Source organism: Staurois parvus, unplaced genomic scaffold, assembly GCF_062004578.1.
Source record: "Staurois parvus isolate SC_StPar_1 unplaced genomic scaffold, SC_StPar_1.0 ptg000303l, whole genome shotgun sequence".
NCBI classification, from domain to species: Eukaryota; Metazoa; Chordata; class Amphibia; order Anura; family Ranidae; genus Staurois; species Staurois parvus.
Window position 1 is genome coordinate 9,320,001 of NW_028318099.1, and position 14,989 is coordinate 9,334,989.

At 38.3% G+C, this 14,989-nt stretch overlaps 1 protein-coding gene across 1 annotated transcript; it reads left to right on the forward strand.

The window, feature by feature from the left end:
• The first annotated feature begins 830 nt into the window (after positions 1 to 830).
• Positions 831 to 11,124, forward strand: LOC149457761 (uncharacterized). The gene is made up of 4 exons (XM_089683096.1): positions 831 to 1,013; positions 5,746 to 5,940; positions 8,485 to 8,594; positions 11,041 to 11,124. The coding sequence occupies exons 1-4, from the start codon at positions 926 to 928 to the stop codon at positions 11,056 to 11,058; spliced, it is 411 nt and encodes a 136-aa protein (XP_089539222.1). The 5' UTR covers positions 831 to 925; the 3' UTR covers positions 11,059 to 11,124.
• Positions 11,125 to 14,989: the final 3,865 nt, after the last annotated feature.

A 14,989-nucleotide genomic window follows, 5' to 3' on the forward strand; every position in this document is an offset into this window, starting at 1 on the left:
TTGCAAAATGCACGCCAACCAATGGGGGACAGTGCTATTTATTTAGCGTGCCCACACTAAAGATGGCTGCGGGGGTCAGTAAGGGCAGCAGAGTCTAATTGGACAGCTGCTCCCCTGATGACACCTACAGAGGCCTCAGAGGAACATGGGTTTCCCCCTTGTTCTCCGCTTCCTCTGCACAGTTGCTGCTGTACAGTGCCACCCTTGCAGGGAGGCCACACTACACCTGCCTACACTTTTGAGGAGTCACAGTTGTGCATCAAAATTTACCTCCTATAGACTTTATTGCTATTTAACTCATATCTTTAGAGTGGATTCATCAAACTCTGGGGGGATATAATTATAATAGATAAATAAATAATAAATCAATTACAAAATATATTAACAGAAAATTAATTTAAACAGGAAAAGCAAAGAAAGTAAATCACTAAATTTCCAAGTTTATTTGAGAACATATTACCTGTCTGTGCTGAAATCGAATATTGCTATATTTTACTGCTGGTGCTGTTTTATGCGGTAACGTTTTATCAAACGCCCTTATCCTCCTGACTTGTGTAACAGAATATTTGAACACATCACAATGCATTTAACTTGATCCTATTCTTTTGTGGTGAAAATGCTTCTTTCTTATGTATCTGCTCAGTAATGTATGATGTATTTCTTTGTTTGTCTTTCTAACAGTGACGCTCAGCAGCAAATAGCAGGAAGGAGAACTATTATTTGGGATCATTTAGCCTGGGGATGTCAATGAAAAGCTCTCATCCAGTTACGCATTCATGTTGTGAGATAACATAAATACACCCTTTTTTTTTTTATAAATGTATATACCTAATATTCTAGGGACATTGGGACATCCATTTAAACAGAGTAACTAGGAGACTTGAGCTATTTTTTCATCATCTCATTTGCAAAACGCATTTCTGAAATGGGTCGATTCCTGAAAGTACTTTTGCTGGTGATGTGGGGAGCTTTTGCTGTGGCTCTTCCACAAGATCCGGATGGTTCACAAATAGGTAGGTCAATTTATTGCTTTACATTCATGAGATCACTCACCCAGTATCTAAAACTGGAGCACTAACAGGATACAAACAGCAGTAAAGAAAATATTAGTAAAATTACAGAAATACCATTGTCTGAAAAAAGAACATTTTTAGTGCTGAGATACAGAGGACGTAATATCATTTAGGATACAATTGGGAAGTACCCCACGGAATGACCTTCACTGAAAATAGAATAGGTTTGGAGTGTACTCTAGTGAACTAAGATGATGTTTTCTTATCTATCATATTAGTAGATAAATACTTTATATGTTATGGGACAAAGAATCTAAAGTACACCTGTTACTAACCCTGAGTGCATAAATATTTCTATGGCATTGTTTTTATGCTTTCTCTGTGGCTTGGTGCAATATATTTTTCGATGCTGTAGGTTATTGAAGGCTTACCAGAATCTCTCTGAATGGTATTTCTAAAATGAGATCAAATAAATCCCCTTCACTGAAATTTATCTCAGGAGGTCCTGCACACTGAGAAAGGAAGGTGAGTGTTCTGTACACTGCTTGAGGGGACCAATTACTTACTGAGTGCATTACACTGAGTGGCTCATTTTAGGCAATAGGTGGTGTACTTTAACCTAAAGAGATAGGAATGTCAACCTGCTCACTGAGCAATGCACTGCAGAGGAACAGGTGGTAATTCTGTATGCTGGAGGGCAGGGGCGGACTGACAACTCATGGGGCCCCCGGGCAATATGGGATCATGGGGCCCCTGTGTCCTTGCCCAAACTCAAAAAAGCCTATGAAAAAGGTACCAGGGGCATCTCATGGGGCCCCCTACTGACCCCGGGCCCTCGGGCAGTGCCCGAGTTTCCAAATGGTCAGTCCGCCCCTGCTTGAGGGCATTCTGAACTTTGAAAGTAGAATAACAGGAACGGGGCAGGTATGCAAGATCCTTGGTTCTGGGAACAGTACATTTCACAATGTGCTTTACATGTTCTTTGATAGCCATTATAAAGAGATTCTCATACTTTGGGTTGATGTGCTGAGTCACTTCCACTCCCTGCTCTCCTTTTACTGCCTGTAAACTTTTACTCCCTGTAACCAACCAGAGTTAATTATCAGCCTCAGAAAATTCCATTGACCTAAACACCTAATGCTTTTGCCTCAGTCCTGAAGTTCTTCTTAAAGCTGTCAACTCGTTTAGGGACTGACAAAGCCACTCCAATAGGCTAAGTAAGAGGGAGGGAGTCAACTTACACAGGGGTAGAAGGGGTTCATATACACACCAGCAGGATCCCTTTACACAAAGGTGGTGAAAAAGGCACCCTTAAAGTAAAGAATTCTTATGGTAGGACCCTAAAGCATGGTCACTGATAGTAATTGTATGACATATGAAAATGCAGATATCTACATGGGCCAGATCTTTGTACTGACACATACTGTAGGTATGTGGCTCCTTGTATTTTAGAATGCTTTTAAAAGGTACCTATGTAAATATTTGTCATTTATGTAGCCTTAGTCAGTTTAAAAGGCAATGCTGATGTGCAAAGTGAAGCAATCCATAAATTGTAATGCAGAAAAATATTGTTTGAGGAAAAAGGCCTTCTCAGTGCCAGTGAACAAACTCTATGACAATACGCACATTTTAAAAAAAATCAAAACAAGATTTTTATTATTACAAAAGACATTTTCTATTTATAACAACATGAAGACACCATATTTAACCATATATTCCCATATAACTGTAAAGCTGTACCCATGAGTTTAGTACTCATTATTAATATATCACAAGTGTTTTACTTCAGCACATGCCATTAGGTAGATACAGCATTGTACTACTCTGGGGAGGTGATCAGGAGTTTTCGTTAAACATTATAATCCCTTATAACAGTGAATATCCCTATTATAAACAACCATTTTTTACTGAATGAATCAATTAAATCAATGTGTGTTGTTGCGATTAGTTGCGATTGACCATAGCTAATCACATGGAACAGATGGTCCATGATTGGCCCTATCTGTACCATGTGATCACTGTGCCCAATCACAGCAAGTAGCACAAGAGTACACAATGAATGGCATGAATGGAAGCCATCCATTGTGTACAATTGTCATGTGATCTGCTATGATTGGTCACAGCGATCACATGGTACTTGCAGTGGCCCAGTACAGTGATAGGTCATCGGCTGTGTCCAGTGGTCATAAGACACCCACTCAGAGTGGTGAATGTCCCGACCCGCCATCATTTGTCTATAGGCTTGGCGGGAAGCAGTTAAAGATCCATATAGATCACAAAAAATGTTTTTAGAAACAATGCACATCACTGGCAAACATCTCTGTACAAAATCCCTTATGTGTTGAGCCCCATCTACAGCAATCAAATAAATTACTATACACTGTTTCTAGGAGGGGCTATATTGCTACAGCCCACTGGATATGCATATCAGTCCATTTGGTTACATAGCATAGAAAGTGCAATTGTAGACTGTTGAGGGACCTCTATTTCTACGTGTTTCACAGAGATGCTTCCTCAGGAGAGGGGTATTTTAAAGCTCTTTTACTGCTTGTTCTGATTAAGTTCTGGGCACAGGTTAACTTTAACCCCTAGATTTACCGGACTGCATCTAGAACTCGGATTGCCATTCATATATGTTATACATCTTACAGCTATATCCGATTGTTTTGGAAGTGTCGGAACTACCCACACTTTTACTCATCTATCATCTTGGGGCAACTGCAATTTACTCTGATTTGATCTACTCCAATATATGTGGTCATTTATTAGAAGGACATTGTAATTTAGTACCCAGGGTAGTGAGAGTTTACTGTCCTATTTACGTACATTATACCAACAGCATGTTTTTGCTTCCATTATATTCCTTCTAGCTATGCTTATGCCCTTCATTATTGGTATTCATTTAAGCACCTGTGTTGGTCAAAGCTTCTTTAATTAATGCCATTCATTGCCTGTGGACTTTGCAGTCCGGACTGCATATTTTATTGACTGTTGTGTTTTGTATGTCTGTTCACCTTGCAAGGTTTCCCCTTTCTGACTAAAGTTTAAAATAAAGTTTTGTACCTATTTTAAAATTATATACAGTATTTACTACTCTGCTTGGGTTTATTTAATACACAGTCTGTTCTTACGGCTGTTTTTTGTTTTGCCTTATGTTTGGTTATAGCCCACATCTTTATTTATGATGAGACAGAGAGTTGTTATGTAGGCTGTCCTGCCTACTCTGGTGGCCACATTTTTCTATTACTTTAAACCCTTCCCGCTGACCTTACACATATACGCAGCCTCATGGAAGTGGGCCTTTATCCACAGGTCCACATATATACCTCTCTTTGTGCTGGGAGTGCACTCACCGAGAGCCCGGGTCTCATTAACATTTGTGACCTGGGGGTCCCGAGTCCAGGTCACCTGATCTCTCTGATATCCTCTGATTGCCTTTCACAGTGATCAGTCACTGTGCAGGCCGCCCATTTACTTCCTGAACGAAGCAAGAGATACATTGCATTTTTCTCTCCTTACAGGAGAGGAAGATGTAAACAAACAGAAGTGTGTAAAAAAAAAAAACAGAAAGAAAAAAATAACTAGATCAAGGTTTGATCTAGGTCAGTGACAGAGTTAGTGTTGAGAGTCAAGAGAATGGCCAAAGGTCAAGGTTAGGGGCAAAAGTTAAAGTCAAAGTTTGGGGTCAAAGGTTAGGTGTGGTATATTTTGGGGAGGATTTAAAAAAAAAAAAGTTTTGATTTAGTATCAGTGTCAGTGTGGTTCAGGTAGGCTAAAAAATAGAGCAAAGTGTGCACCATTGTTTTTCAGCCCTAGTACGGGTACGAACAACAAATAACACACATATGTGGTTTCACTGCGATTGACAGGAGCAAGAGAATATATTTTGGGTTGTTGTTTGGTGGTAAATTATGGTAATAGCAAAAAATACTAAATAAAAAAAAAAGATGTTTTTACTAATTTGGGCCAGTTTTCCTTTGATAATAAAAAATCAGGAGGTATCCCTTACAATTTACCACCAAAAGAAAGACAAACTTGTCCTGGAAAAATAAGGTTTCCACCTGGATACACAAAAGTAGTTGCAATGATATGTACAGTTTTACAAATGATGATATGTACAGTTTTACTAACACATGTCAAAGTTGCACTATTGTGTTCATTAACATTTGTTTTAACCTCAGTCACTAAGAGGGTAAGACATTTTTTTCTGTATAGGCTCTCTCCGTATGAAAATCATTTTGAATCCTGGATTCTCCTAGTATACTTAAAGGATAAGTTTGCAGGTAAAAAAATGTGCATTTATTATTTTTGTCTGCAGGAGCCTGAAAAGCGTTGCCCCAGCGATCAGTAGATCTCTGATGCCATGCAGGTCTCCTGCAGACCTGTCAGAATATCTGCTTGCCGTACGGGATGTATGAGCAAGCAGATATTCTGACCGGAAGAATTAATCCACAACCACAGTGCTTCACAGCGCCATGGTAGTTCATTGAGGACTACAAGCTGACAGCCGCTAATGCTGTCCAGGACTTGTAGTCTCTCATTCACATGACTTTTTTACAAAAAATTGACAGCTAGCTAGGGGTGGAGAAGATACCCCGCTAGCTGTCAAAATGGGGATTGGGGGCCAGTCTGGACGTTACATGTTACACCTGAATATAGGTGTAACATGTAACATGTTACGAAAGGTAAAGTTATCTTTAAACCAACCTAAATATATAATGTTTGTCTTTAGGTGCTGGAGGATTAAGAAAACCAGGTGACTGTCCAATCGTTTCAGAAAGCGGTGAAGAACACACTCAATGCAGTGAGATGTGTGATGATAAGGACAATTGTACAATGAGCACTTGTGATTCTGACTCCCAGTGTGAAGGAAGCTTCAAGTGCTGTAGAACAAATTGTGGAACTACCTGTGTCCCACCAATTTTCAGTGAGTTAATCTGTGTAGATTTGTAACTATTTATTAAGCTTTTTCTGTCTCTCACACTCACATTACACAGATGTAATGATTTTCTTCTATACGTTTTAATCGCATAGTTACAGAATATTGAATATTAATATTATGTTGTTCTATATATCAAGCCAGCCAAAGAAGCTTTTCTTTGCTTTTTTGTCCTAAAAAAGCCTGCTGTTAACAAAACTCTATAGCTCAAGTTGAAATTTATATTTACCATGAATGTGCTTATTTTTATACAATATATTTTGATTGAAATTTTCAGCATAAAGATTTACAAAAAATAAATAAAAGACAAAACTTAATAAATAATAGAGCCGATAAGAACAAAAAATAAAATTGACATGGATATGGCTCCTGGTATGCATCGTTATAAAAATGTTAATTAAAATTTGCTAATTTAAAGCATAAGTTCACCTTTTAGACAAAAATAATAAATGCAAATTTTTTTGCAAGTAAGTTATTTTTGTCTACAGGAGCCTGGAAAGCATTGCACCAGTGATCAGTAGATCGCTGATGCCATGCAGATCTTCTGCAGACCTGTCAGAATATCTGCTTGCTGTATGGAATGTACGAGCAAGCAGGTATTCTGACAAGAAGCTTTAATGAACTACCACAGCACCATGATGTTGATTGAAAACTACAAACCCACAGCTGCTAAGGCTACTGGGAATTGAAGTTCATTCGTTCACAGAATAAATGCCGTGGTCGTGTGGGTGGAACCCCACACGGCCATGCTTCTTTCAAATTTGACAGATAGTACGGGGAAACGTCATCCCATACTATCTGTCAGAGGGAGGGGGGGCGGCAGGCGGTGGCTACAGCTATGGGAACATATCTAGTATATATCCCATAGTTTTTAGACATTATAACTTTTGCGCAAACCAGTTAATACACACTTATTGGGATTTTTTTAACCTAAAATTTGTAGCAGAATACATTTTGGCCTAAATTTATAAAGTTGATATTTATAAATTAGATTTTTTTAAATTAAATATGTTTTATAGCAGAAAGTAAAAAATATTGTTTTTTTCAAAATGTACGGTATTTATCATTTATGTAATAAAAAATAAAAAAACCCAGTGGTGATCAAATACCACCAAAAGAAAGATCTATTTGTGGGAAAATAATTATATAAATTTCATTTGCGTACAGCGTTGCATGACCACACAATTATCAGTTAAATTAGCGCAGTGCCATATAGCAAAACACGGCCTGTCATGAAGAGGGTAAAATCTTCCTGAGCTTAAGTGGTTAAATATATTAAATGAGTGCTCAGGAAAAAGAGGGAAAAAAGAGGGGGGTTAATGGACTCGTTGACGAGGTGACCAATAATGCATAGGGAATAAAAAAAATAATAATAAAAAAAAAATATATATATATATATATATATATATATATTCAGGTTCAGATTGAGGTTTATTTTTGCCTGATTTATTACTGTCACTGGTGGGACAACATGAGCCTCACTGAGCCTAATTGCTCATCTAATTTCTTTAGGCAGCTTAAGACTTCTGGTGTCTCTGCAATAAATGGCTCTTTCAATATTGTTATATTAAAAGCATGTTAAGTTTAAAAAGTACCTCAATGCCTCAGAATTTTGGCCTTGTCAGTTGGCCAATGAAGTCTGCCAGAAAGTCAGTGCTGTTGATTTAACATGCTGCTGATTGCAGTGGTGTCCCAGTATTCCATTAATAACATCAGCAGTATATCAATATCCATAACTTTTTTTGTTGTATAGAATGGGGAAAGGTAAGAACCTCTGTAAGGTTTACTGATATCTGGAGCTCCATTAAAGAGTTCATCACTTTCTCTGGGGAAAACCTTTTTTTTGGCAGGAAGTGAAGGAACATGCCCAACATGGAAACAGACAACAATAAAAAGCAGATAGAGGTTCCAGTGTCCCATACTTAACTTAAAAAGATAATTTTTACTTCTGTCTACATTACTATCAGAGATTTCCCTTCACTTTCTGTCATGGGGACAACCTTTTTCTTAGACAGGAAGTGAAGGAATCTCTCCAACTGATCCTCCAGCTACAAAAAAACCTGACAGAAATTCTAATCCTTCCCCACATAACAATAAAAAGGTTTTGATATAGATATACTTCATGAGGCCTATTTATTTCTTTTTTGCACATGATTTACTCAGCTTTCACCTAGGTTTCACATATTTTTCTAATTGAATAACATTTAAAAAATGTAAATCTTGGGTCAAAAAAATTATAAACAGACCTCTAAATGTACATTGAATTTTACAATTCAGTAGTTGTATAGTAGTTGTATTTGAAAACTACTCTAAGACTGGAGAAATTATCAGAGCATATAGTCAGCTGTAATATCAGCCATTGTTAAGCCTTGGTATCTAAAGTCCAAAATAACATTTTGGATTCAGTAAATGAAATACATGTGCTTATTATACCAAATAAATAGGATGGAATCATACATTGACTCTAATCTTCGCTAATTACACCGAGAGACCACAGGAACGTAAATTTTTATCATTTGTTTTTATCAAAAGGAAATCCATGCCAAGATAACTTTGACTGTCCTTGGTCACTGAAGTGCTGTGAAGGTGTTTGTGACAGTGACTGTGTCTATCAGTCTAAGTACAAGGATCCTATGCAAAACGTAAGTCCATATGAACAATTATGATTACGTAAACCTGTAAAGCTACATAAATATTGTGATTTTTCATACTTCTTTTAGTCACGAATATACAAAATATTGTGTTTGAACATTAAGAGTTAACTGTAGCTGTAGGCACTTTTTCACATATATTCTTTATCCACTTTGTTGCAAACAAAGCCTGTCTACAGAAATCAATATCTAAAGCTGGAATAAGCACACTCAAGTCAATGAATCAAAGGAGTGACCAATCCCTTCTTCTGTGGTTATGTTTGCTATTTTAATGAGAGAAAGAGCCCTCTGACAGGAAGAAGGTTGTGTTTTATTTCTCTAGATAATTGATGCTCTGTGATTTTCCTACATCATGTATTCATAGTTTTTTCTAAAACATAATAGTATACAAATAGTAAACATTAAGTTGGATTTAATAGCTGCTGGCACTAATCACATGTAAAATCCAACAGGCTGGTTGTATCCAAGTTGATCAATCAGCCTGCTCATACATGGTTCGAATCTCGGATGGTCCCTGCTGAACCAGCCAAGATTTGAACTGCCTATGGTGGGCTCTGGTTTTGAAATTTAAAAAAATGAAGTTGAACTAAAACATAATAGCTTTTTGGAAATATAGATAGGGGACAAGGATACCAATACCAATCCAAAAGCAATTCTGTATTTTTGTTTTACATATAGGAAAAAACGGGGGGGGGGGGGGGGGTTCTCGAAATTAGCAGATAGATGGTAAGGGGAAGGAGGATTTTTAGAAGACTGACAAGTCTTCTGACTTGTTTTCTGTGTAAGCCTAATGGTCCCTTGTTTCAGTTGTTATGTTTACCCTACATCAGAGTAGAACATAGAGAGCAATACAGGATCATGATTATTCCATTGTGACCTATTGTTTAAGCGATTGCCTGTGCCAATTTAATTATTCTGGTTAAACTGGAAGAATTGTGATTAAGTTGATCTCTGACAGAGAACTGGAGAGATCAAGACTTATAACTTCGCTGTCTGCTTACTTGTTTTGGGTCAATTAATTTCTACACAGTAAAGCTGTTGGATTGGCAAAACAACCCTGTAACTAGCAAAAAAAAAAAAAAAGGCAGCAATGACAAAACCCTTTATTAACCACTTGCCCACCAGGTACTTTTACCCCCTTTATGCCCAGGCCAATTTTCAGCTTTCAGCTCTCTCTCACACTTTGAATGACGATTGTGTGGTCATGCAACATTGTAACCATATGAAATTTTTAATCATTTTTTTTCACACACATAGAGATTTCTTCTGGTGTTATTAAATTGCCACTGGGTGTTTTATTTTTCACACTGTAAACAAAAAAAGAGCAAAAAATGTGAAAAAAAGTTTTTCTTTGTTTCTATTATAAAATTTTGCAAACAGGTATTTTTTCTCCTTCACTGATGTATGTTGATGAGACTGCACTGATATGCAGCACTGATGGGCACTGATAGGCAGCACTGATGGGCACTTATGAGGTGGCACGGATAGGCAGCACTGATGGGCACTGACTGCACTGATGAGGTGACACTGATGAGGCGGCACTGGTGGGCATTGATGAAGAGGCACTGATGATGCTGGACTGATATGAAGCAATGATGGGCACTGGGACACCCTCCCAGAACTGGACAACGGCTCTGTAGCCGTCATTTGGCTATAGTGCGGCTGGCAAGTGGTTAAATCATGACAGGTTTATATTTAACATCAATATAAAAATAGACATGTGCAATTCGTTTTGTTTTGATTCTTTTGTCAGATGAAAAATTCATTTTCGGAAATTCAGATATATCCAAAATTCCTAATGGACAATGGCAAAGAATCTCAAAAACTTTATAACTAAAAAAAACAAATGTATTAGTTTAATTCAGATGACGGCACATTTTTTAATTTGTTAGATAATATTCAAAGTTATTGTGAATAATAGCTGGTTGTTAGGGAGCAGGCAGCCGCAGCATACTTAACAACCATGACAGTCAATCCGCTGACAGCAGAATATGAGCAAAACAAGTGGGGAATCCCGCTGACAGCAGATGAGTCATGGTTGTTAAGGATGCTGCTGCCACCCTCTCCTTGACAACCAGCTATTATTCACAATGCATCTGGATACATCTAAAAATAGAATAAAGACTTATTGAAACTTTTCAAATCCACCCGGATTAACGCACATATGAAATGAATCCTAAAAATGTACTGGACTGACACAACGAATACGAATAATTGAAATTCCTACCTAACAAATACATCCAAAAGGAAAATGAAATTTTCCACCATGCACATGTCTAATAAAAAAATCAAAAACTACATTTTCCTTAAATTATTGTTATTCTAGTTAACTAGTTTTCTTGTAATTCAGTAATACTGGCAAAAGCTAGACAGTGTATTCACAATTTTTACTGAAATCATCTATTTCAACTTTATAATTTTCTGTTTTTACTTCTAGCAAAAGAAGACGCAATGATACTTTGGGTCCTCGTTGCCAAAAATGATGAACATTAGATGGTAGAATAAATACATATCAAAAACATGTTGCTGTCATTCATTTTACATCCTAACATAAACCTAACCATCCTGAGACTACAATGAGCAGGAAAGCTCATTAGGGGCTCTATTTACTGTATCAATGTTTTTATCCTAGATTCACACAACTGTCACCCACGATTCACCTATTTTTTCTTATGTGGGTGCACTGAATCGGGTGGTGTTCAGACCAATGCACAAAACAGGGCCCCTTCAAGCCAGATAGAAATGTGGTTGTATTTCAACTGCCACATCAAGTCAATGAATCAGAAGAGTGACCAATTTCTTGTTCTGTGGTTATGTTTGCTATTTTAATGAGAGAAAGAGCCCTGTGACAGTTGTATTTACTGTATGCATATTGTATCTGTTAACATCTCCAGAAGTGGGGTCATTAGACGGCTCTCTATGCACCAAAGCAATTTGGGTTTTGCTGTCGTTATTATGTATTCTCAGTACCAAGATTGTGAAAGTACAATGGCAATAACCACTGCTACAGTAGCTTAGTACAAAGCAAATAACATTATTAGGGGACCTGTGGTCTAGAAAAGATAGTAGAACTAGATATTTCCACCTTTTGAACATGGAGTTCAACAATGTTTTTTCTCAAACTTGGAAACAGGTTCAAAGCACTGGTTGACTGCTGTGATGATCCAATAGTTTACTAGGCAAGACCAAAAGTAGTTAAATAAAATCTGAAGAGTGTTCAATATTAGTGCAATGTCGCAGCTACTACAATGGAAGAGCAACTTACACTGAGATCCCAACAGTTTATATACTATTACTAAGCTATACACAGAAGAACGTCCTATAGTGCAGTACTTAGTGTCCATTAAAATACCTATATTTTGTTACTAATTTGTCTTTTAAAACACAATATATTTAGAAGCAAAAAACGTGATATTGATGACAGCAAAATGGAGATATATTGAGACTGTCTATTTTTGGTACCGATCATTGTTGGGCTGTTTGATATGGTTGGTCATGGGTGATGTAGGAAATCCCACACTCTTTTTTTTTCAATCTACACTTCTTCTTTGTTTCATCTGTGCCTTTGTTTTGCAGACAATAAGTCAGTTCTACTGAGTGCAGACTCTGCCCAGGGGAAAACAGAAAACTTGTTCACCTGATAGGCTCAAGAAAGCATCCATATAAATACAGTCATGGCCGAAATTGTTGGCACCCTTGATATTTCTCCAGGAAATCATGTATTTCTCACGAAACGTATTGCATTAACACATGTTTTGCTATACACATGTTTATTCCCTTTGTGTGTATTGGGACAAAACAAAAAAAGGGAGGAAAGAAAGCAAATTCGACATAATGTCACACAAACCTCCAAAAATGGGCTGGACAAAAGTATTGGCACCCTTTCACAACTGCGGATAAATAAGAATGTTACAAGCATGTGATGCTCCTGTAAACTCACCTGGGGCAAGTAACAGGTGTGGGCAATATAGAAATCACACCTGAAAGCAGATAAAAAGGAGAGACGTTCACTTAACCTTTACATTGTGTGTCTGTCTGTGCCACACTAAGCATGGACAACAGAAAGAGGAGACGAGAACTGTCTGAGGACCTGAGAACCAAAATTGTGGCAAAATATCAACAATCTCAAGGTTACAAGTCCATCTCCAGAGAACTAGATTTGCCTTTGTCCACAGTGCGCAACATTATCAAGAAGTTTGCAACCCATGGCACTGTAGCTAATCTCCCTGGTCGTGGACGGATGAGGAAAATTGATGAAAGATTGCAACGCAGAATAGTCCGGATGGTGGATAAGCAGCCCCAAACATGTTCCAAAGACATTCAAGCTGTCCTGCAGGCTCAGGGAGCATCAGTGTCAGCGCGAACTATCCGTCGACATTTAAATGAAATGAAACGCTATGGCAGGAGACCCAGGAGGACCCCACTGCTGACACAGAGACATAAAAAAGCAAGACTACAGTTTGCCAAAATGTACTTGAGTAAGCCAAAAGCCTTCTGGGAAAACGTCTTGTGGACAGATGAGACCAAGATAGAGCTTTTCGGTAAAGCACATCATTCTACTGTTTACCGAAAACGGAATGAGGCCTACAAAGAACAAAACACAGTACCTACGGTAAAATATGGTGGAGGTTCAATGATGTTTTGGGGTTGTTTTGCTGCCTCTGGCACTGGGTGCCTTGACTGTGTGCAAGGCATCATGAAATCTGAGGATTACCAAAGGATTTTGGGTCGCACTGTAGGGCCCAGTGTCAGAAAGCTGGGTTTGCGTCCAAGATCCTGGGTCTTCCAGCAGGACAATGACCCCAAACATACGTCAAAAAGCACTCAGAAATGGATGGCAAAGAAGCGCTGGAGAGTTCTGAAGTGGCCAGCAATGAGCCCAGATCTAAATCCCATTGAACACCTGTGGAGAGATCTTAAAATTGCTGTTGGGAAAAGGTGTCCTTCCAATAAGAGAGACCTGGAGCTGTTTGCAAAGGAAGAGTGGTCCAAAATTCCGGGTGAGAGGTGTCAGAAGCTTATTGATGGTTATAGGAAGCGACTGATTTCAGTTATGTTTTCCAAAGGGTGTGCAACCAAATATTAAGTTAAGGGTGCCAATACTTTTGTCCAGCCCATTTTTGGGGTTTTGTGTGACATTATGTCATATTTGCTTTTCTGCCTCTGTTTTATATTTGTTCCAATACATACAAAGGGAATAAACATGTGTATAGCAAAACATGTGTTAATGCAATACCTTTTTTGTGTGAAATACTTGATTTTCAGGAAAAATATCAAGGGTGCCAACAATTTCGGCCATGACTGTATATACAGAATTATATATCACTGGTGTCGAATTGCTTGATTTCTTAACTTTTATACTTCTATGTGTGTGAAAGAGAAGCTGGATGATGCATTTTTAAAATCCCTTTAATTGTGTTTCTTGACATACATATTTATATATAAATATATATATATATATATATATATATATATATATATATATATACATACACACTATCTTGCCAAAGGTATTGGAACACCTGCGTTTACACACACGTGAACTTTAATGGCACCCCAGTCTTGGTCCATAGGGTTCAATATTGATTTGGCCCACCATTTGTAGCTGTAACAACTTCAACTTTTCTGGGAAGGCTGTCCACAAGGTTTAGAAATGTGTCTATGGGAATATTTGACCATTCTTCTAGAAGCTCATTTGTGAGGTCAGGTACTGATGTCGGATGAGAAGGCCTGGCTCGCAGTCTCCACTCCTATTCATCTCCACTCCAATTCTGTTGGGTTGAGGTCAGGACTCTGTGCAAGCCAGTCAAGTTCCTCCACCCCAAACTCACTCATCCTTGTCTTTATGGACTTTGCTTTGTGCACTGGTGTGCAGTCATGTTCGAACCCTAAGGGGCCATCCCCAAACTGTTCCCACAAAGTTGGGAGCATGAAATTGTCCAAAATGTCTTGGTATGCTGATGCCTTAAGAGTTCCCTTCATTGGAACTAAGAGACCAAGCCCAGCCCCTGAAAATTGACCCCACACCATTATTCCCCCTCCATCAAACTTTACACTTGGCACAATGCAATAAGGCAAGTACTGTTCTCCTGGCAACTGCCAAACTCAGAATATGTCTATTGGATTACAGACAGAGAAGCATGATTCATCACTCCAGGGAACAGATCTCCACTACTCTAGAGTCCAGTGACGGCGTGCTTTACACCACTGCATCCACGGCTTTGTATTGCACTTGGTGATATAAGACTTGGATGCAGCTGCTTGTGCATGGAAACCCATTCCATGAAGCTCTCTACTCACTGTTGTTGTGCTAATCTGAAGGCCGCATGAAGTTTGGAGGTCTTTAGCTATTGACTCTGCAGACAGTTGGCGACTTCTGTGCACTG

Bases quoted from the DNA above. Each gene is read 5' to 3' on its own strand.
- LOC149457761 (XM_089683096.1), top strand. From the start codon at position 926: ATGGGTCGATTCCTGAAAGTACTTTTGCTGGTGATGTGGGGAGCTTTT. The intron at 1,014-5,745 runs GTAGGTCAATTT...GTTTGTCTTTAG, and splicing joins TCCGGATGGTTCACAAATAG to GTGCTGGAGGATTAAGAAAA. The intron at 5,941-8,484 runs GTGAGTTAATCT...TTTTATCAAAAG, and splicing joins CTGTGTCCCACCAATTTTCA to GAAATCCATGCCAAGATAAC.